The sequence below is a fragment of the Salvia miltiorrhiza genome, chromosome 5, assembly GCF_028751815.1.
Source record: "Salvia miltiorrhiza cultivar Shanhuang (shh) chromosome 5, IMPLAD_Smil_shh, whole genome shotgun sequence".
NCBI classification, from domain to species: Eukaryota; Viridiplantae; Streptophyta; class Magnoliopsida; order Lamiales; family Lamiaceae; genus Salvia; species Salvia miltiorrhiza.
This window is the reverse complement of record NC_080391.1, coordinates 46637459-46657126: the sequence shown is the minus strand read 5'-3', so window position 1 is coordinate 46657126 and position 19668 is coordinate 46637459. Positions and strand designations below refer to the sequence as shown.

The 19668-nt window shown below is 35.0% G+C and overlaps 3 protein-coding genes across 4 annotated transcripts; 1 reads left to right on the top strand and 2 right to left on the bottom strand.

Moving 5' to 3' along the window:
• Nucleotides 1-470: 470 nt before the first annotated feature.
• Nucleotides 471-4033, bottom strand: LOC131024558 (26S proteasome non-ATPase regulatory subunit 8 homolog A). The gene is made up of 6 exons (XM_057954073.1): nucleotides 3798-4033; nucleotides 2731-2809; nucleotides 2501-2603; nucleotides 1781-2044; nucleotides 1070-1181; nucleotides 471-913 (listed from the first exon to the last, which is right to left on the bottom strand). The coding sequence occupies exons 1-6, from the start codon at nucleotides 3900-3902 to the stop codon at nucleotides 773-775; spliced, it is 804 nt and encodes a 267-aa protein (XP_057810056.1). The 5' UTR covers nucleotides 3903-4033; the 3' UTR covers nucleotides 471-772.
• A 1554-nt stretch (nucleotides 4034-5587) lies between these two features.
• LOC131024542 (auxin response factor 9-like) lies at nucleotides 5588-10225 on the bottom strand. Of its 2 annotated transcripts, none has more exons than XM_057954053.1 (14): nucleotides 9531-10225; nucleotides 9305-9423; nucleotides 9043-9138; nucleotides 8834-8890; nucleotides 8565-8717; nucleotides 8358-8442; nucleotides 8128-8218; nucleotides 7867-8031; nucleotides 7663-7776; nucleotides 7505-7577; nucleotides 7256-7409; nucleotides 6714-7168; nucleotides 6417-6607; nucleotides 5588-6054 (listed from the first exon to the last, which is right to left on the bottom strand). In XM_057954053.1, exons 1-14 carry the CDS (start codon nucleotides 9583-9585, stop codon nucleotides 5943-5945), a joined length of 1920 nt encoding a protein of 639 aa, XP_057810036.1. In that variant the 5' UTR covers nucleotides 9586-10225; the 3' UTR covers nucleotides 5588-5942. The 2 variants fall into 2 exon arrangements, with proteins under 2 accessions (XP_057810036.1, XP_057810037.1); XM_057954054.1 differs by having other exon boundaries at nucleotides 6417-6604.
• LOC131026017 (uncharacterized) lies at nucleotides 9668-13551 on the top strand. The gene is made up of 3 exons (XM_057955798.1): nucleotides 9668-9756; nucleotides 13128-13380; nucleotides 13420-13551. Exons 1-3 carry the CDS (start codon nucleotides 9668-9670, stop codon nucleotides 13549-13551), a joined length of 474 nt encoding a protein of 157 aa, XP_057811781.1.
• The last annotated feature ends 6117 nt before the right edge of the window (nucleotides 13552-19668 follow it).

Below are 19668 nucleotides of genomic sequence, written 5' to 3'. Positions count from 1 at the left end.
TTATAATTTATTTTTAACAAATGAAAAAAATATAAAATTATTATTTAATGAACATATTTGCAAGCCTATTCACGAACATATTCCGTGATTCTTCGCCAAGGTACGAGTCGAACATATTCGCAAGCTCACAAGCCGAAAATGTACAAACTCAAGTTCGACTCAATAATTTTATAGAACTCGGATTCGGGCTCGAATTCAGCTCATTTAGAAAACGAACGAATTTCGAACGAGCTTTTTTCGAGCCAAGCCCCAAATGGTTCGCAAACGGCTTGGTTAATTTACATCACTCAAATCAGCCCTTGAGTTGAGTATATTGATTTGAACTGTTGAATTTAACATATTTCAAATGTTGCAAAATTTTTCAATTTTCTGTGGCTATCTTGACAAAGCTTTATTCTGCTTTGGAGCGCAAGCCTACAATCATTCTTTAAGACTGAGGGAGTTTGACAAATATTTGGAGAAAGCTCAAGTGAAACATGAAGTTTTGAAGACATTTAAATTCAAATGGTCCTATGCATACAAGATGTCATGAATCAGGAAATTGACCATCTCAACATATTTCGTAGCTAAACTGTAACCAACACAGTATTTGCTTGTTCCATTGAACAAAACAAGGAAATAAATCATGGTTTCAAGTATGGAAATTTAGCTAAAGGCAAGGTCAAGTGAACTGCAGGAATTGGGAAACGAATTCCCTCAATACGCCGAGCACGTTGATGCCACAAAATGCATGAAAGCACGGATAAGAGCAGCATTTGCTCATATAGTCCCCTCACACAATGCGCTCCAACTCCCTCGCATAACTGAGTGTCTGGTTGATCAACTGCAAGGACGGAATCTCCTTGCAAGGTACAGATTCCTTAGCTCTTTGGAAAAACACAGACCCATTCTTGATCTCCCAGTCAGGATGCTCCTGTAATTTCCAAATGCCAAGGCACTGATAAAACTCATTTTTTGAAACAGCACCATGATAAACAATGCCAGCACGGGAGATACTACTCTACTCAGTCCTAAAATTTACATAGTGACCATAGTGCAGTAGGAGGAAACAGGGTGCAAAACACTTTACCTCCTTGATATATTCAACAACTTCCTTGTCTGATGAATACAGCAGCATTTGACGTGCATCATTTACTGAAAGAGAGTCATAGGCCTTCTCACTGCACCCAGCTATCTCATCTCTACCATAATAATCAAACATCAAAATAAGAACAATTACAATATGGTTTCAGCACTATGGCAAGACCCAGAAAGAGCTGGAACAAGGATATCCACATAAAAGAGGATTTAACGGAAAGAAGGGGGTGACAAAGCCTAGATAAAGTTCAGACACAAAACAAAACACAACACTGAAAGCAATAAAGCAACTGGAGACTAATCAAACAATGCACTAGAAAATAGATGCATGCCTCCAATATCCATGATTATTTCTTCCACTTGTAGGAAGTTCCATAATCCTTACTACACTAGCGGCTAGCATAACATCACAGAAGGCCTCATCTAAGCAGAAAACTGGCATAAACTGAACTGACCAAACAAAATGCACACAGGTAGGTTACCAAACCTCTGTACATGATGAGTTTCCACGCTGCACTCTTATTCAAGTACAAATTATCACTATGACACAATAGTATCAAATGGACAAAAATCAGAAAGGTGTAGACAGTATGATAGTATATTAAATCAATTTAACAATCAAGCAATGCACATGGTTCCATAAAAGCATATATATGCATGACAATGATGGTACAGTAATCTATATGACTACAACAAATTTTACCTGACTGTCTTTGCAAGTAAGTCCATGAAATAGACATATGTTTCATGAGGTACAGTCTGTCTAGCAGTCAGCACCCTGTTATATGCTCCTTCCATGAAGGATTGTTCCAGCTCAACAGCATGCTTAATACAAGGGTTCTCCAAAGCACTAGCAGAAAGTAACTCCAACTCAGTGTGGAATTCAGCAATTCTATTTTGCACAAGGAGTCTTAGCAGGTTGAGACCTAAAATTGGATACTCCTGAGGAGAAGGTGGGATACGACCACTGCACAATCACATTAAATAAGAGTTATGAACATTTTTTTGGAACCAAAATGTGCATCTGTAAAGTGGATATACTTCAAGGCTCACATAAGAGAAACCAGCACAACAAATTACAATTGTTGATCAAACACATAGAAGTTCATAAAACCCTGATTATATCTCTTTTCCTGATTAAAAGCACTGCATCTCGCCATGTTCACAGGACCAATTAGACATCAGAAGTCTTTTAGTACCTTTAGTGCTAATTCATTAGATAGTGCCTTTGTTTCATAAACAACAACTACTACTAGTCTTATTTGCTTAAGAAAACACTTACTAGAAGAAGATGCTTAACAAACACATCCTTTTCATGGAAACTCTAGACATAGCTATATCTTATCATATTTAAAGCAAAAGAGATAATTAAGGGGCTAGATAGTTTTATTAGTCTGAGAAATAATTGATGGCGGATACTTACGAAGCATCAGTATAATAAGGCTTCAGTTGGAAAAAGTCTCTCTCAAAAGCATCCTGATCCTCAATCTTCACACTTAGGACAACTGCATGCTCATAAATGTCCCCTGAAGAAAGAAGGCAATATTAGAATAATTCAGAATGCAGGAGCAGCAGGACAGAACACCGGAAGATTAATGGTATAAACTGTAGAAAGATATGAATGAGAGGTAGAACTGTAGAAAGTAACATTACTTGCGAGTGTCAATTCATAGACGGCATTTGGAGTTTCTTCAAATAATGGAGGCAGACTCTTGAATCCTGTCAATGATACCTAGCATATTGAATCTATGTTACTAACAAGATTTATTACAAATATCAATCTTGAACAATGGTTTAGCATTATATTAACACAAAGACTAAGTTGCATCAAGTGTTGACTACGTAGAGACAAACATTATCTTCTATCTAAAATTCTGATTAACTAAAATATAAAGTGAATCGAACAGAGCTTCATGCCCAATAATCTGTGTCACGAATAAGGATCCCAGTCCTCAAACAAAAAGTTATCTTCAAGACTAAATCATCAAAGGTCAATACTTCCTCATCACCAAATGGTTTCTTTCTCATCTTCACACCTATATCACCAAAAATGCATTCTTCCTCATCACTAAATGGCTTCTTTCTTTTCCTCTAAACATTTAGATTGAAATTAAAGAGCAAACCCCTTCCCACTGACAAAACAAATTTCCTACCCATAATCATTTACACGAAATAATATGTTCAGCCATTATGTTGCTCAACTACCCCTTGTCTTATAGAACACCAGCAATTATCAGATGATTTCTGCATGTGTGTCTAATAAATCTACTAAACAAGGGTACCAAAAGAAACCCAATATATCTTCTTACGAATTCCCCCACATCCTTCCTATGTGACACTCCAATCGGCCTCTTAACCTCCACGTTCCAATATGACAATATTAAATGGAACGATGCAGAACCCTCGCCCAAAAAAAAAAAAGTAGAGTTGATCGATCTAACTTCTTCCACTTACTCAGCAATTCTAAAACGGATAGAAATGAGCAACATTAGGTCACTAACAACATGAAATTGATTTTCCCCCTCAATTATCTGAACCTATCTAAAACCCGAAGACAGAAATTGCAAAAGGTACTAGGGTTTACCATCCAATGAAGTTCGTTTTAACCACAATCTATCGTAATGAAGAAAAACAGATACAATGCCCAATTTTTTTGTAAACAACTGCATCTAATTTCTACAATCACAAAACTTCATGAACTTGGAGGAATTGAGATGTACCTTGAGCTGAGACAGAAGTTGGGTACAAGTATCAAAATCTTTGCGGACAATAGCCGCTTTGAATCGCTCGAACAGTTGGGAAACCTCTGTAGTTCTCGGATCCATTTCTCTATATCGATTTATCTTCTCGCCGAATTCCGTTTTGTAGGTCTCGCGAAGAATTCTTTCTGCCCAAGAAAGCAAGCTGAACTACAGATACCAGATTTAAATCGGGTTTCGCGGTCCGGATCATCCATGACCCGTATATGATTGATCGCAGCATCTAGGCCCAACCCAATAAAGTGGTTTTGGGCCGATAGTTTTAGTTTGTATTTCACGCAAGAATAAATTGATTTATGAATAAAATGATACTCCCTCCGTCCCACGAATCTTGACACGTTTGATTTCGCACGAAAATTAAGGAGTTGTAGATAAGTGTTTTAAGTGTGTAGTTAATAAAGTATAAAAATGATAAAGTAGGAGAGAATGTAATAAAAGTGATAAAGTATGAGAGAGAAAATAATAATTATTACTACCTTATTTGGAAATGTGTCAAGATTCGTGCGACGGTCCAAAAAAAAATATGTGTCAAGATTCGTGGGACGGAGGGGGTATTTTTTTCTCTCTTTTTTTGGCTTTCCCTAATATATAGTCATTAAAGTTTTTAACTTTTTATGCTAAGTATTGCGAGATGATAATAACATTTCGTATTGGCTGTATTTTATTTAGATATTAAACTGTAATTTGTTTGAATATTTAATCAAATTTTTAATAGTATAATTGTTCTTAATTCGTTAATGTAATGTGCAATTTCATGACATAATATGTATTTTATATTTAAAAAAAGTAATAATAACCTTTCGTGCACATTATTACTCCCATTCCTTTTAAGCATGTCCCATAAGAATTCCTAATCGCTTCTTTGAATTGTAGGTTGAGCGAGACACATAAAGACGTAAAGTCACTTATTGGATATACATATCCAATAAAATGAGTTTTGATTTCTTTTTTGAAAGGAATGAGTTTTGATTTTTATTGAAGTCGTTTTTTACGTTATTTTCACGTGTGATCCAGTTTATAATTTAAGCATATCATGTGCTCAAATACTATCATTATCGAGCTATTAATATCAAATCTTTTTGTTTTTTTTTTTTTTTTTGTTTTTTTGTTTCTAGAGATCATCAAATCAAATTTATTGTATAAGCAATATGCTCAAATAAACAAATACTCCTTCCGTTCCATTAGTAGTGTCTCATTTCTTTTAGACACGGAGATTAAGGAGTGTGTAGAAAGTAGATAAAGTGAATTGATGAAAATTATTTAAATATTAAGTATAAAGATAGAATATTGCCATAAAGAAAATGAGACACTACTAATGGGACGGAGGGAGTACTATCATTATCGATACCTTAGCTCGAGTATCAGTTTGTTGAATAGTAAGGATTTGGCATTACTTATTTGCATCCAAAAAATAAAGAAAAAATTTGATCCCTTCATAGGCAACCAATATACCTCCAATGTTTATTAATAGCATACTGAAAGATATTTTAGTAACAATAATTAATTTAAAATATATTTTAGAAATTGCAGCTAGCATTTTTTTATCTTTACTATACCAAAATGATAATTTTACATTTATCTTATAAAAATGACATTGACTAAATCATAATAATAAGGCATTCTGCTAACTATGTTTTAATTTTTAGTAGCATCCACAGATAATGATGTATAAAACCAAGCACAGTATAAAGTAGCGATACAAAAGTAAAAAAATGAAGAGTAAATGATGTGATTAAACTCAGGAAATCAACTAAGTGCTAACCCTTGTGCTTGACTTGATGATGATAAATTAGAGTCCACAAGAAAGAAAAGCTCCAAATTTCCAAACACAACTTTTGACATATACATCAAGAGCCCACATTCTCCTACCCAACAACACAGTACTCTAATATGCACATAATCTAACCAACCTACACCAGGATGATGATGATCCGCAGTCGTTATACCTGAAAACGAGCCGAGAGATTCACAAAATCGAGCCACGAACTAAGCTAGTGCCCGTTGGCTCGTTAACCACATGAAATTTCCTATCCCTTTTCTAATGGAACAACAGAAAAGCCAATCAAGCAAAGAGGTCCATGCAAAGGAAAACACAAAGTGAAGAGTTTAATCACCAAGATGTTGCAAGCTGAGGCTGGTGGTTCCTTCACATCGTTTCATCTTCTTCACCTCCTGGCTCGAACAGATGAAAATTCTCCGAACCATGTTGACAAATTCTCTGCAAGAATTCACATGCTCGGATTTAAAAGAACTCCGGTGAAGAGAATGTGCAGTCATTTCAAAGAAGGGTTCATTGTTGGAAATAACACAACATATACCCGGATTTAACTTTTAAAATGTAGCAATTATGACATCCCTAATATCTTCAGTAACAAAACCACATTTCATAGGTAAAACAACCTGATTTCAAGGAACACACAAGACAAACTGTTTGGAAATTTTTTAGAGATGTTGTACTAGCAAAGATGAAGGCAAGTATTCTAAGTGCAGTGGTTTAAAAGTCACGTGAAAATTGCAGATTTTGGTAAACGTTGTGTGTTATTTTTGGCAATTAACCCTTAAAAGAAAATGGGCGCTTACAGCCATGGATCGTCACCCATAAGCATCATGTCCCCTTCATTATCCGTAAACACGATTTCCCATTTATCTCGAGGCTGCAGCTCTCCTTTAATTTCGAACATCTCTTCAAGTTCAGTTATGAGTTCATCATACCCCTTTAGTGTGGTCAAGTCCACTGCACGGCCAACCGCAACCCCTTGCATTTGTACCTTCTCCATCAAATTTTGGTTCAAAATCTCAAAGTCAGTTCTCAACACAAAACATAATCTTATTAGGGAAAATATTCGTAATTCAAGCTTAGAGTCACTTATCGAGTACCTTGGTGCGACTTCTGGAGGAGTGACCATGTCGGCTCTGAGCATCTTTTCTTGGGGCTCTCGATTGGCCTTTACCGCATCCTTCTGCTTCTTGCGGAGCATCATCTGATATCATGGAAGAATTCTCGGCAAGTGGCAAAATCAAAGGATTTTTCAAGTCGATTCCGAACAATCTGCAGGTTGCAGCAGCATCGGGTTTCCTCTCGTTCGGGCAAGATACAGGACTACTGTTCTGTTTTACAGAACTCGGAGCTGAAGTATTTGAAATAACAGACCAAGCTGACGCAGTTTTACTCTCTTCCGCTTCCTCAGTAATCATATTAGGAGAAGCACCGGTATCTGTTTCTGCAACAGATTTAGCTGTATGATTGCCTTTTTGTCCTTCCAGACCATGATTCGTCTGATGCGACTCATGAGGCAAATTCCAAGCAGCCGACGCAGCAGAAGTCTGATTATCTATAATCATGGCAATAAGAGATATAAAGCACACGAAAAAGGGAAGAAATGTGTAAAAACGTTACATTTTTGGAAGGCAAATCTAACCAGAAATTGGAATTTCGACATGAGGGCGAGCTCTTTTATGTTTTGACATCAGTGGTGGGGATAGGCTGGTTGGTACAGATGGCACAAATGGCTCGATTTCCCAAGGTGAAACCCTTTCTGGTCTTCGGATTGATGCAGGTTCATCCCATTGAACCTAGGAATATTTATAAAAGAAATGAAAACAAAAAAATCAGCCCTGAATCAATAATGATTGAATGCTAATAAAGTGAACTCAGCACAGATACTGACCTTCAATGACCGCCATTTAGAATCTTCCCAGTGAGAAGAGATATTCTCGACCCCAACGATTGTGCCTGAAAACCTGATCAGGCGAAAGAAAGAGAGAGTTAGAAATTAAGTCCACAATTCTCTAAATTCATTGATCGTGTGACCTTATACTGACTAACCTCCTCTCAGGAGAATCCTCCCCCTCGAAACGCATCTTGAATCTCATGCCAACTCCAAACTTGTGGTTCACAGCTTCTACATACTTGTTCAGTCCAATGATGAACTGACTCGTTCTGAAAAGTTTTGATAAAAACCGACATAAAAAGGAGAAAGTACATAGTAATATCAAATGCAGGTGAAAACAATGGGAATGTATAACAGACCTTGGCTTGTAATAAACAACGAACAAGGTTTGAGTTAAAAGAGCATGAGATGCCGTTGCCAGCACTCCGAGGTGCATGCTCTGACTAGAAATCACAGATGAGGGAATGGAGTTCTGTTGGCGAGCATGATGCCTGACCCCGACACGCAATTCCCCATTTTCTCCCCTAGAATGAATGCCATTGGACAGTGTCAAATTAGGATAAATGCATAAAACCCCAGAACTATCACATAATTAGACCATACATACAACACGTTTGTACCTCAAAAACACAAATGAATCTCCAGCAACTAATCTCTTAGAGGTAACGAATGTACTCCATCCAGTTGTGAGCAAATGTCTTCGAGGTTGACCTGCGCAGTTTAAATGGGATACATAACTTTCAACTAAGGAACTTGAATAAGTTACTGCCACAGATCAACACATAGTAAAACACTATTTTATAACGAGAAAACAAGCTTATATCAACGACCCAAAAGAACAAAAGATCACCTCTAAATATGTGCTTAAAATGCCACTCAACCCCATGCAAATCCTTGGCTATTAGTTCCTGAGTGGGCGTCTGCTGGGTCATATCCTGGTCCACATAATAACAACGGTTAAAATGAGGCCCATATTATTCACAATGAGCAACAATATAGTCTGCCAACAGAAGAATTTAACAAACACACAGCACCAAGGAGAAGTAGAAAATTATACCAAGAGAGGGAGGCATTCATTAGCATGTTTCCGAAGGACAGAAAATCCACCATGGGTGCTCGTATCAGAGGCTGTCAAAACCTTGCAGAATGAGTGAACTACAGGTCTAGGGGGCTCATCAGAAGACATATCAGGACTTCTTGGCTGAGTTTGCTACAAATAGTGTGACCATAAAAATTCAAAATTTTCTCTACCCAAACATACCAGCATCATTTGCCGAAAATTCTGAGTTACAAATTTAAAAGAACAAAGGCAGTATAAATTCTTACATCTGCTTCGGGCATCAAAGTAATCTGTGCGTAAACTTCATCAGTGTCTACTTCAGCCTACATAGAAGAAAAATTCATTCACTAACTCTTCAAGTTTACACAACTCTACATCTTCTAAAGCAAAGAGAGAGTATTAATCCCCAAACAGAAAAGGCATTCATAAATTCCAATAAATCGCCAAACATAGAAAGTTAAATAGGGAAACATACCAGCAGATTAATGTTGAAAACACTGCAAAGGATCTTTGAGGGTAGATTGAACATTGGTATCCTTTGATTCAGTTCTTGATTAGTTGAAGCCTCCAACTAAAAAACCACATGTAAACATCAGATTAAACCCAACAAAGAATCCCTAACATAAATTTAAGAAACTTCAAATTAAAGCCCAGTACTCCAAACAATTATCAGAATCACACAAATATCCCAATCTTTTTTTCATGTATAGGAAGCAAAATTTCAAACAGAAACTCACTTGTTCCATATGACCTTGTGGAAAATAGTAAACTTTCTCTCCAACCTGTGAAACATCCACCAAAGGGCCTGCACAAGCCCTCCATAATTCTTCATACATTATATCTTTTCCTCCACCTCCTAAAATTTCAGCAAAAAGGGCAAAAAAAATAAAATCAATATTTCAAAAAAGTAATGGGTAGATAAATTAGACGAAGATGAATGAAGGGTCGTTTCAAAAGTTTGACCTTCAGCTGGAAAACCACCGTACTGCTGCTGAGACAAGGACACTCTGTTTGCCATGACTACACGTTTTTGGTCCAAAAAATTCAATCTTTTTGAAATTCAACCAAATCCCATGTCAAAAAGACCAGGAAATCAGACTATGCCGCCTCAAACACTGCACCAAATTCGCTTATTTCACTCTGCAAAAACCCCTGCTCGTTACCACCGCCGGAAACTACCAACTTCCCAGTATAAAAATCAAAAGAAAAAAAGTGGTAAATTCTGCTTTTCAGTGTGTTTGTTCTCTATCTGGGTGGAAAATGCATATCGCATATCAGGGGAGGAAGGGATCGTGAGAAACGGCGCTGCAGAATCCCAAGAAACAGCTTACCATACGCCTCAGCCTCTCTCTCTCTCTCTCTCTCTAGACTCTCTCTCTCTCTCTGAATTGTAAATGTAATTTGTATCGGTTTCACAGAACGTGGCTAGGTTGTCTCCTTTTTCACTGCAGAACCCACAGTGTATTTGGTTGTCTCGGTAGTTAGCAATGCGCCAACCGTGGTTACTCATCTTAACCAGAGTTGGGTATTTCCGGTGAGGCGTGATGACATTTCCTGTCGGGAAATTTTTTGTGGGGCCACCACCTCTCCTTCCCCAACTCCCTTTTTTTTCTTCTTCATTTTTGGTTTCGTAAATTAACAATCCATCTCCACCTTTCCATTCTATTGATAAATTGAATAAAAGTTGTTACTGATATTTAATGCAATTTTCCTTCTTCTTTCTCTGGAGCTACCTCTTTCATTGCTTAATTTATTCTCCAGAATTGGATTTTAGCCTCACCTTTGCGTGAGGATAAAAATGAAGTATCCATATAAGAGTATTTTACTTTTACATTTACACATCTCTTGTGTAAATTGAGACAATAATGTTTATTTACCCTCGCATTTATTTTTCGGGCTATGTTCTGTAACAAGTTCTTTGACTTTTGTTCGTTTCAATTGGATCAGTATATTTATATTCCAATTCAATTACAAGTAGTTGTTTTCGAATCTTATACCTCAAATAGCAAAGTTAAGACGTTCAAAAATTATTTTTAAGAGATCTTTGGTTCAATCTCGTATGTGTGCAGTATAGTATTTTCATTATTATATGGATAGTGATCCCGCCTACGTGCGATTATTTTCTCACTTTTATATGGTGTAGAATTTCCGCATGCGTGCGAGTTCCTTATTTGATTATATTTAGATACCTCATGTAATTCTAATTCAAAATTATATAATTCAAAAACTTATTTAAATCAAATAGAAATTTAAACATCAAATTACTAGAATACTAATTTCAATAAACTATGCATGTAACAAAAAGTCACACTAGATCATCATCTCATTTTTGGTGTCCTATTTCATGTTTAACTTTTATTGTTTTAATCATTTTTCCCTTCAAATTTAATTTTGTATAATTTTAAAATAATTAATTACAATTCACTATCCTTATTTTTAATATTTATTTTTTAAACTTCTGAATTATAATTGATTATTAGGGATAATTTATCCAAAGTTAAGGTACATAATTTTAGAAAATTTTAATTTTATTGATAAATAAATATTATTAGAGTTTATTATATAATGATACTTTTTATTTTTATAATAGATAATTGTAAAATAGTGAAGTTGAAAATGGAACACAATTATTCGGTGAAACACAAATATTTACTCTCTCTGTTCCACTATAAATGGTTCAAAACTTTTCAGCACGAGAATTAAAAAGGATGTATAAATGTGTTGAAAGTGGTAGGCCTACATTTTTTTTATGAGTTAAAATATTTTATTTATGAAAACGAGACAACTCAAAATAAAATATAACTCACTTTTAATGGAAGGGCATGTTTATTTGGCACGGATTCTGTCCTGGGAAAGTAATCTGATTCCAAAATATTAAATTCCTGTGTTTGGTTAAATTTTTGTCAGATAGAGAAAGTAATCAGAATCCTGAAAACAAGGAAAGTAGTACAACTTTCCAGGATTCTTATTCCTAGTTTTTCTTAGGTATTCTTTTTCCTCATTCTCAGGATTCTTACTTACATATATATCCAATATTATTTTTTTATAAAATGAAAATGAAAATTATTATTATTATTATTATTATTATTATTTTAAGAAAATCATAATTTAATTTTTAGAATTATGAATCATACTTATTATTATTATTATTATTATTATTAATTAATTAATTAATTCGTGAATTATTTTAAGAAATCATAATTTAATTCTTAGAATTATGAATCATACTTATTATTATTATTATTATTATTATTATTATTATTATTATTATTATTATTATTATTATTATCTAAGAAAAAAAATGAATTTAATTTTAGAATTATAAATCATTTAGTTAATCTTAATAATGTACTTTGTTGTTACTATAAAATTAAGGGTAAATATCACTTTAAACCCCGAATTATTTTCACACTATCAATTATATTCTGAATTACTGAAAATAATTTTTTAAACCTCGAAAATTATATTCTGAATTATTGAAAATTAAGGGTAAATATCACTTTAATTCTTACATATATTAATTAAATATATTTATTTAATGATACAATCCAGAATCCTAATAATTAGTTTTGATATTTCCAAACACTGGATAATGAATCTATTAGGATTCATTTTCCATGGAATAATTTTCCTGGGAATAACAATCTCAATTCAGATTACTTTCCTGACAAACAAACATGCCCGTAGTGCATTTTTGGCACCTTAAGATTCTTTTCCTCCTATAAATAATTTCGTTAAGCAAAATGATTATTGCATATTGAAATCAACTTTCTAAAGTACATGTATTAAATTAAAGAGTTAAATTAATTAAAGACAAACTACAAAGATTTTTATACAAATCTAATACTCCCTTTGTCCTGGCTATCTTAAGGCCTTTTTTTGGGCACATAAATTATGAAAATAATGGTTTGTGTAAGTGAAAAAGTAAAAGGTAAATAAAAGATAAAATTCTTGCCAAATAAAGAAATATCTTAAGATAGGTAGGACGCCCAAAAAAAAGTGTCTCAAGATATTTGGGACGGAGGAAGTATCTTCTTAATCTTTTAGGCTACAATTATTAAATTTGTACGTGATATATTCACAATTTCATTTATTTTTTAAAGTTTAATAATAATTTTTCATTTCCTTCTCTAATGATTTTAATCTAAATTTAATAATTTGAGGAAAAATGTTTTACTAATTAAATAACGCTTTATTATCATATTCACTATTTAATTTACATACACATATATTAGGATTTTTGGGGCCGAGAATTACATATTCAAATCTTACCAATGCTTATACTCATTTCATCCCGGAAAAATAGTTTAATTTTTTATTTAGGACATTTACAAAAAATAGTCTCGCTCTATTTATAGAAAGGGCAAAGGTGCAGATTCCCCCCTGTAGTACACCCCCCTAGAGCTTTTAGCCCCCCAAACTCGGTCAAAGCGCGTTGACCTCCCCAAAGTCCCGGAAGAAGGGTGCAATTAAGTCCAAACCCTTAACGGGCGTTTAACGCCGTCTTCAAATTTTTTTTTATTATTATTATTTTCGCTGGGCCCCACCGCCAACGAAAAGCCTTCCTCTGCCGCCGCGAAATGCGCCCGCGCGCAACCGCTGCAATTGCTTCAACGGCAACAGCAACGATAGCTCCGATGACGAGCTCGATTTCTTCTCCGATTCGATTTCCGCTAATTCTTCCTTCGGCAACCCCTCCGATAACGCCTCTCTTTGCAAATCCAAATGGGATAAATCTCCCTCTATTCCAGCTGGTAATTCTCAATTCCACTTTCCCCCTTTTTTCCTTTTCAATACTCCAATTTCTCCTAAATTCAGCTAATTTTAGATAATCAATTCAATAGTCATTTAGACGGCGCGGCAGAGCCTGAAGAAGAAAGGGATGCACATCGCGCCGTGGCGGAAAGCCGATTACATGAAATCGAAATGGCTCAGCCCTCACGCCGCCCAAAACCGACACCGTCGAGGAGGCTCGGCCCGATGATCGCGAGGTGTTGGAGTGCGAGGGCGGAGAATTAGACCTGATCTTCGGTGAGGATATGACGGATGAGACCTTGTCGCCACCGGCCAAGGAAGCTCCGCCGCGCTGCCGACGGTGAAGCCGAAGAGTTTAGAGAGAGGGAATAAAAAATTGCACCGTTAAACGGCGTTAAACGCCCGTTAAGGGTTTGGACTTAATTGCACCCTTCTTCCGGGACTTTGGGGAGGTCAACGCGCTTTGACCGAGTTTGGGGGGCTAAAAGCTCTAGGAGGGTGTACTACAGGGGGGAATCTGCACCTTTGCCCTTATAGAAACTATCTCATAATATATGACGTTATTTATTTATATTAAAAGTACTTGCCCATTCAAAAACACAATGAAATGAATTTATATTGCAATTAATTAATTGCAATTGTGAATTCACTATAATAATCTCTTTTACAATGAAAACACTATATATCTACCTAACAATAATATCTCTTATTAAATAGATACCATATTAATAAAAATATCTTCTAATCCTATTGAAAATAAAGTTAAATAAATTTAACCCTAGCAATTCTATTATATATAATAAACCACTTTTATCCATATTATTCACAAAACGTGAGATTCAGTTACTTTTATTAAAATTTATGTACTCTTTTTGTCTTTGAAACATCTTCTTAAGGGGAGGCGACACAGGTTTTAATATAAGTTAATAGTGTAAATGAGTGAAGAATGAGTCCCACAAATTAGAAAAAATGATACTCCCTCCATCTCAGCTTTTATAGTATTCATATTTCATTTTTTGGTCGTTCCACATTTTAGTGTCCATTTCTATTTTTAGTAAAAGTAGGAGGCATCATTGCTCCACTTTAATTATTTTAACACTCACATAAAATATGAGGCTCTTATTTTACTGACAACGCATCAAATCACTTTATTAAAACTCGTGTCACTCTCAAATGAATACTAAAAATTGAGATAAAGATTAGTAATTGTTTTTAATTGATCCATTAACCATGATTAATGGATCAATTAAAGATAAGAAGAAATAGATCCATTAATTAATAAAATTATTTTTAAAAATAAATTAGAAAGATGTTCGTGGAAAGACGAAAATAAAAATAAAGGAAAATATTTGAGAAAGAGAGAGAGAGAGATAGAGTATTATTTTTTGACGATGGATTTGTCAAAAAAAATAAAAAAATAATTTAAATTTTGTGAATAATTTACACAAGAGCATAAATTGAAGTATGCACATCAAAAACTAAGGAGTAAGGCCCCACTAGGTCAAAAAATAAATACACAATGAAGGCTACATCTGACATCATAATTCATTAGATCTAACGTAAGGATAAATAAAAATGAAGAAGTGGATTTGGGTTGGCTGTCTGCTCCACGGCAGGCAACAGGGATGGCTCCACATCAACCCGGCAAAGAATTTCCGCCGTAGATTTCACAAATCTCCCGCCCCATCCAATTTGACCCCCACAACTCCTACTTATTACGTAATTGCCACTGCCCGGGGCCCACCCCACCACGTGGGTGGTGTTCTGTTTCGGGTTTTGGTTGGCTACGGGCTGAGCAGCTCAGAGATCAGTGGTCCACGGTACTACAGGTCATCAGATGCGTCCACGTGGCGCGGGGCACCTCTATGATTATTGATCCTTTGTTTGGTAACATCTGCTATTTTGGTTGGACGACCCCACCAGGGCCTCACATGTGAATGTGATATCACTCTGCCAAATATTTTATCATATTTTCGTCCTTCGCATTTCATTTTATCTAATTTTTTTTTCTATACAATTATTAAAAAATTAAATCATAATGTAAAATATATAAATTCATACTCCCTCCGTCCCTAAAATAAGTTCATCTTTTTCCTTTTTGGGACGTCCCCCAAATAAGTTCCTCTTTCTTTCTTTCCATTTTTGGACAACTACCCCACCACTAATAATACTTTATTTATTTTTACTTTTCACTTTTTCACCACTCTCAATACTAATTATAACACTTTTTCATCTTTTCACCACTCTCAATACTAATTACTCCGTATAACATATTTTTCTTCACTATCAATACACTTTACCACTTTTCCTTAAAACCCGTGCCGTCCCAAAGATGAACTTATTTTGGGGACGGAGGGAGTATTTATTATAATAAAATTTTATTACTCAAAAAAAAAAACTTGTCAAATTAAATGAAATAACTCAAAAAAAAAAAAAATCAAATAAAATGAAACGAAATGAGTACTACATTTTTAGGAATTGTACCTTGTTGCACAACAAAGATGTTTTTTTTTTCTTTTCTTATTTTCAAGAAAGATAATCGTATTAACACACCTGCAAATATACTTTAAATCAAATTATTGTTATGAACAACTGAAAACGAGTAAAAATTAAGGATTAGTAGTAACCTATTAAAAGTGTAATAAACTATTGAAAAAATTTAACCCTCCTACCATAAGTTTCCCCTTCTACCATAAATCATATATATATTTTTAAAAAATTTAATATATCTAAGTAAATATGATATTAAAATAACTGATTGTTCGTATTCATTTTCTAATTTTATGTTGGGTTAAGTGCATATAAGTTAGTGAACTTTTAAAAAAATTCTCATTTTGCACATCAATTTTAAAATTTGTATTAAAATTACTTAATTATTAAATTTTTCAGATTTTGCATACTCGTCTACTTTTTGGCCATTTTTTTGTGTTGCAACCTACGTGTCAAAATATGTTGATTAATAAAACAACGTCGATTTGGGCATATTAAAGTGACGGCATTTGCGTTTAAACTTAATGTTTTACTAAATTATGGCATAAATAAAGAATCGTGGCATTAAATCAAGAGAAAGCGAGAGTAGATAAATCTACAAGAAGGAAATCCAAGAAATCGATGAAAACTCTTTTGTTGCTCCAATTTCGATTAAATAATTAGAGAATGGAGGAGCCAAAATAAGGATAAAAGAAATTTTGGGCTTTTAATTTTATGTTATGCAGGCATATCTATGTCATTTCATCACCCCAAAATTCCATGAGTATGCAAAATTACAAAAAAAGAAAATCAAGAATTTAATAATTTTAATACAAAATTTATTAATATGTAAAATAAAAATTTATTAAAAATTCAATAATTTATATAGAATCGAATCGACCTTTTTTTATGTTTCATATTCTTAATGTGTTGTGGCATAGGTTAGTGTCAATGTTTTACAACCTAAGCATTATTTCCCAAATATAGGTCAATAATTTGTTTAACAAATTTATAACCCCAAACAAGTAGAAAAGGTCAAGCATCCGCTCAAGTAACAACGAGTCTTACAAATAAGTTGAAATACATTGCATCTTGAATATCATTTATAATTACTTGTCCAATAATATTTCTCTGTTTGAGTTCTCTTATTTCAGTATCACTTATACGCATAGTTGAGTATGCAAAATAGGGGTGAGCATCGGCCGGCTCCGACCGACCGTTTTTTTACAAACCGAACCGACCAATCGGTCTGAAAAAAATTGGCCGACCGACCGACGTGAACATTTCTAACCGGTTTACAACCGAACCGATCAATGTTCGGTTTTCGGCCGATCGAACTGCCCCGACCGACAATCCAAATCCAAGATTCAACTATCCAAATCAATCCAAATCAATATTACAAATATCCAAATCAACCGGAGATGGAGGTTTCTGGCGCGGCGGAAGAGTGTGATTCTGGCACGGCGGACGGCTGTGGCCGTTTGGAGTCTGGACTGGCGCATCTTCGACTAGGTAGGGCCGTAGGGTGCAGACTCTGTAAGGGGGGGAGGTGGTCTGGCCGGAGGCGTCGACGGCGATAGAGAGAGATGGTTTGGACTCTGGAGAGCAGCGCAGCTGCGGGCTGCAGATATGACGTCGGCGTGGTGGTGTTGGGAAGCCTGTTTTCAGGCGCGAATGGCCGCAGATCTAACGCCGGCATGGTGATGTCGGGAAGCCTGATTTTTGGGCGCGATGTGTACCCTCAAGGGCGGTGGTCTGAACTTTGGAGGGTGGCGCAACCGCTATTTGCGGTAATTGGAGGATGGAGGCTGATTGAGGGTGGGTGGGGGAGGGCAGATTGGGGGTTAGCGTTGGAAGGCAGATTGGGGTCATAGGGTGGGAGAGGCGGAAGTTACAGAGAGAGAGATTGGCAGATTAGGGTTTGATAGGTGTAGTTTATATTTTAAAATTAAAAAATATTAATATATATATATACTCGGTCGGTTCGGTCAAAAACCGAACCGAATTTGGGAAAATCGAACCGACCGAGAAAACCGAATTTTCTTAAAAAAAAAATGGGCCGAACCGACCGATTAAAGCAAAAAAACCGACCGTAAATCGATCGGTTCGGCTTATTTTCGGTCGGTTTTTTCGATCGGCTTGGTTTCTGCTCACCCCTAATGCAAAAGATACATCTATATGAACTTGTTCAAATAATAAAATATAACTACCATGCTTTATAAAACGTATCACAGGGTTCATGATTTTTATATTTGACGAATCAAATTCAAATTAGGTATTCTATATGATGTATGTATATACAATTGGGTCTTGGATATATATATATATATATATATATATATATATATATATATATATATATATATATATATAGGGTGCGGTTATAGTGAGAACCACAATTATCGTGAGAACATAAGAACCAATAAAATTACTGCATTTGCTATACAAATTAATGCATCCGCTATTAAATTTAATGCATCCGAAAAAAATAATTTTTTTGCTCCCTTCAGGATTCGAACCCAGCACCTGCATCCATCCACCAAGATGATGCATCCACCGTAGATCTTGATGATCGAATGGCTTAAAATGGTTCTCCGTTCTTATTTTATTAGTGGTTCTTATTTGAACATCTCCCTATATATATATATATATATATATAGGGTTGAGTTCAACAGAGAATTATCTTTTTATTCATCATGAACAAATCTATATATTTTACGAACAGATCAACATAACTAATGAACAGACGTATTTAGTAAAAATATAGAAAAACTCGCCACCAGCAGGATTCGAACCCGGGGCAAATTGTTGTTCATGCGGTACATTGATCTGTTCATTAAAATTATAGATCTGTTCGTTTTTATTTTACGAATTCTCTATTCTCCACAATATTTAGCTTCTCTGTTGAACCCTTCTCTCTCTCTCTCTCTATATATATATATATATATATATATTGTATTTTAACTAAAAAAAGACACGCTTCACTACTATCGTATAGGAGGCTACAAATTTTTACCTTTAACTAGTAATTAGTGTACTATATGTACTTGTTCTATTGATGGGAAATTAAATGAAGTTTTATGGATCATCAACAAGTTTTAATTGCAACTTTCTCCATTTCGGATTTTTTTTTTCATTTGGGGGAGTTGGGGAGAGGGAGCAGTGGGGTTTGAACTCGGGACCTCATTGTTCAAAGACAGGAGATCGCACCGCTTGGTGTCCCTTTGGGGACTCCATTTCGGAATTTTTCAAAAGTGTATTATGTCAAATTATAGTATAATTAATTAATAATCTTTTTTAACTTCAATTATCTCATGTACAATATGAAAATGGATTCTTTTAATTTCTCTTCCATCCATGTGGCATCATGTAATTTCTCTATTCTCATTTTTCTCAAATCTTCCTCATTTTTCTTGTTCGATTTTACTTGTTGACATCTCCATGCTCTTTGTGAATTATTTTTCTTGTGTATGATAATTTTGTGTGTCTTGAGCCTTTGTTTTGTCGTTTTGGGCAAGTTGAACGTGCATGCTTGAGGACAAGCATGGTTAAAGTGTGTGCGTTTGATGAGCCCAAGTTTTGTGCTCTTTTTTGTGCCGTATCTGGTGAAGGGTTGTATACTGAAAGCAAGACTTTATGCTTGTATACATTGATTCCTTTGTTCACTGTGATTCTTCTATCTGAAATATTGTTATTGCATAATCCTATTATAGTCCAATTTATCTCATACTATAGATTATATGGTGTGTTGTAGATCACAAAAGATCATATAATTGGAAAAAGTTGAGATATAAATTGAGTTCACAATCGAGGCAACTATGGGCGAATTGCTGGTTTAGATTGTAACATAAATGGATAAATAGTTTGTCTTGGCTAT

What these genes read in the sequence shown, in the direction of transcription:
- LOC131024558 (XM_057954073.1), bottom strand. Translation starts at nt 3,902, where the DNA reads ATGGATCCGAGAACTACAGAGGTTTCCCAACTGTTCGAGCGATTCAAA. An exon ending in AACTTCTGTCTCAGCTCAAG is followed by an intron (nt 2,810 to 3,797) that starts GTACATCTCAAT and finishes TCAATATGCTAG; the next exon opens with GTATCATTGACAGGATTCAA. An exon ending in CCTTATTATACTGATGCTTC is followed by an intron (nt 2,045 to 2,500) that starts GTAAGTATCCGC and finishes GTGATTGTGCAG; the next exon opens with TGGTCGTATCCCACCTTCTC.
- LOC131024542 (XM_057954053.1), bottom strand. Translation starts at nt 9,585, where the DNA reads ATGGCAAACAGAGTGTCCTTGTCTCAGCAGCAGTACGGTGGTTTTCCA. An exon ending in CTTTGATGCCCGAAGCAGAT is followed by an intron (nt 8,718 to 8,833) that starts GTAAGAATTTAT and finishes CACTATTTGTAG; the next exon opens with CAAACTCAGCCAAGAAGTCC. An exon ending in GATTCATTTGTGTTTTTGAG is followed by an intron (nt 8,032 to 8,127) that starts GTACAAACGTGT and finishes CATTCATTCTAG; the next exon opens with GGGAGAAAATGGGGAATTGC.
- LOC131026017 (XM_057955798.1), top strand. Translation starts at nt 9,668, where the DNA reads ATGCCGCCTCAAACACTGCACCAAATTCGCTTATTTCACTCTGCAAAA. An exon ending in CGGAAACTACCAACTTCCCA is followed by an intron (nt 9,757 to 13,127) that starts GTATAAAAATCA and finishes GCCAACGAAAAG; the next exon opens with CCTTCCTCTGCCGCCGCGAA. An exon ending in ATACTCCAATTTCTCCTAAA is followed by an intron (nt 13,381 to 13,419) that starts TTCAGCTAATTT and finishes ATAGTCATTTAG; the next exon opens with ACGGCGCGGCAGAGCCTGAA.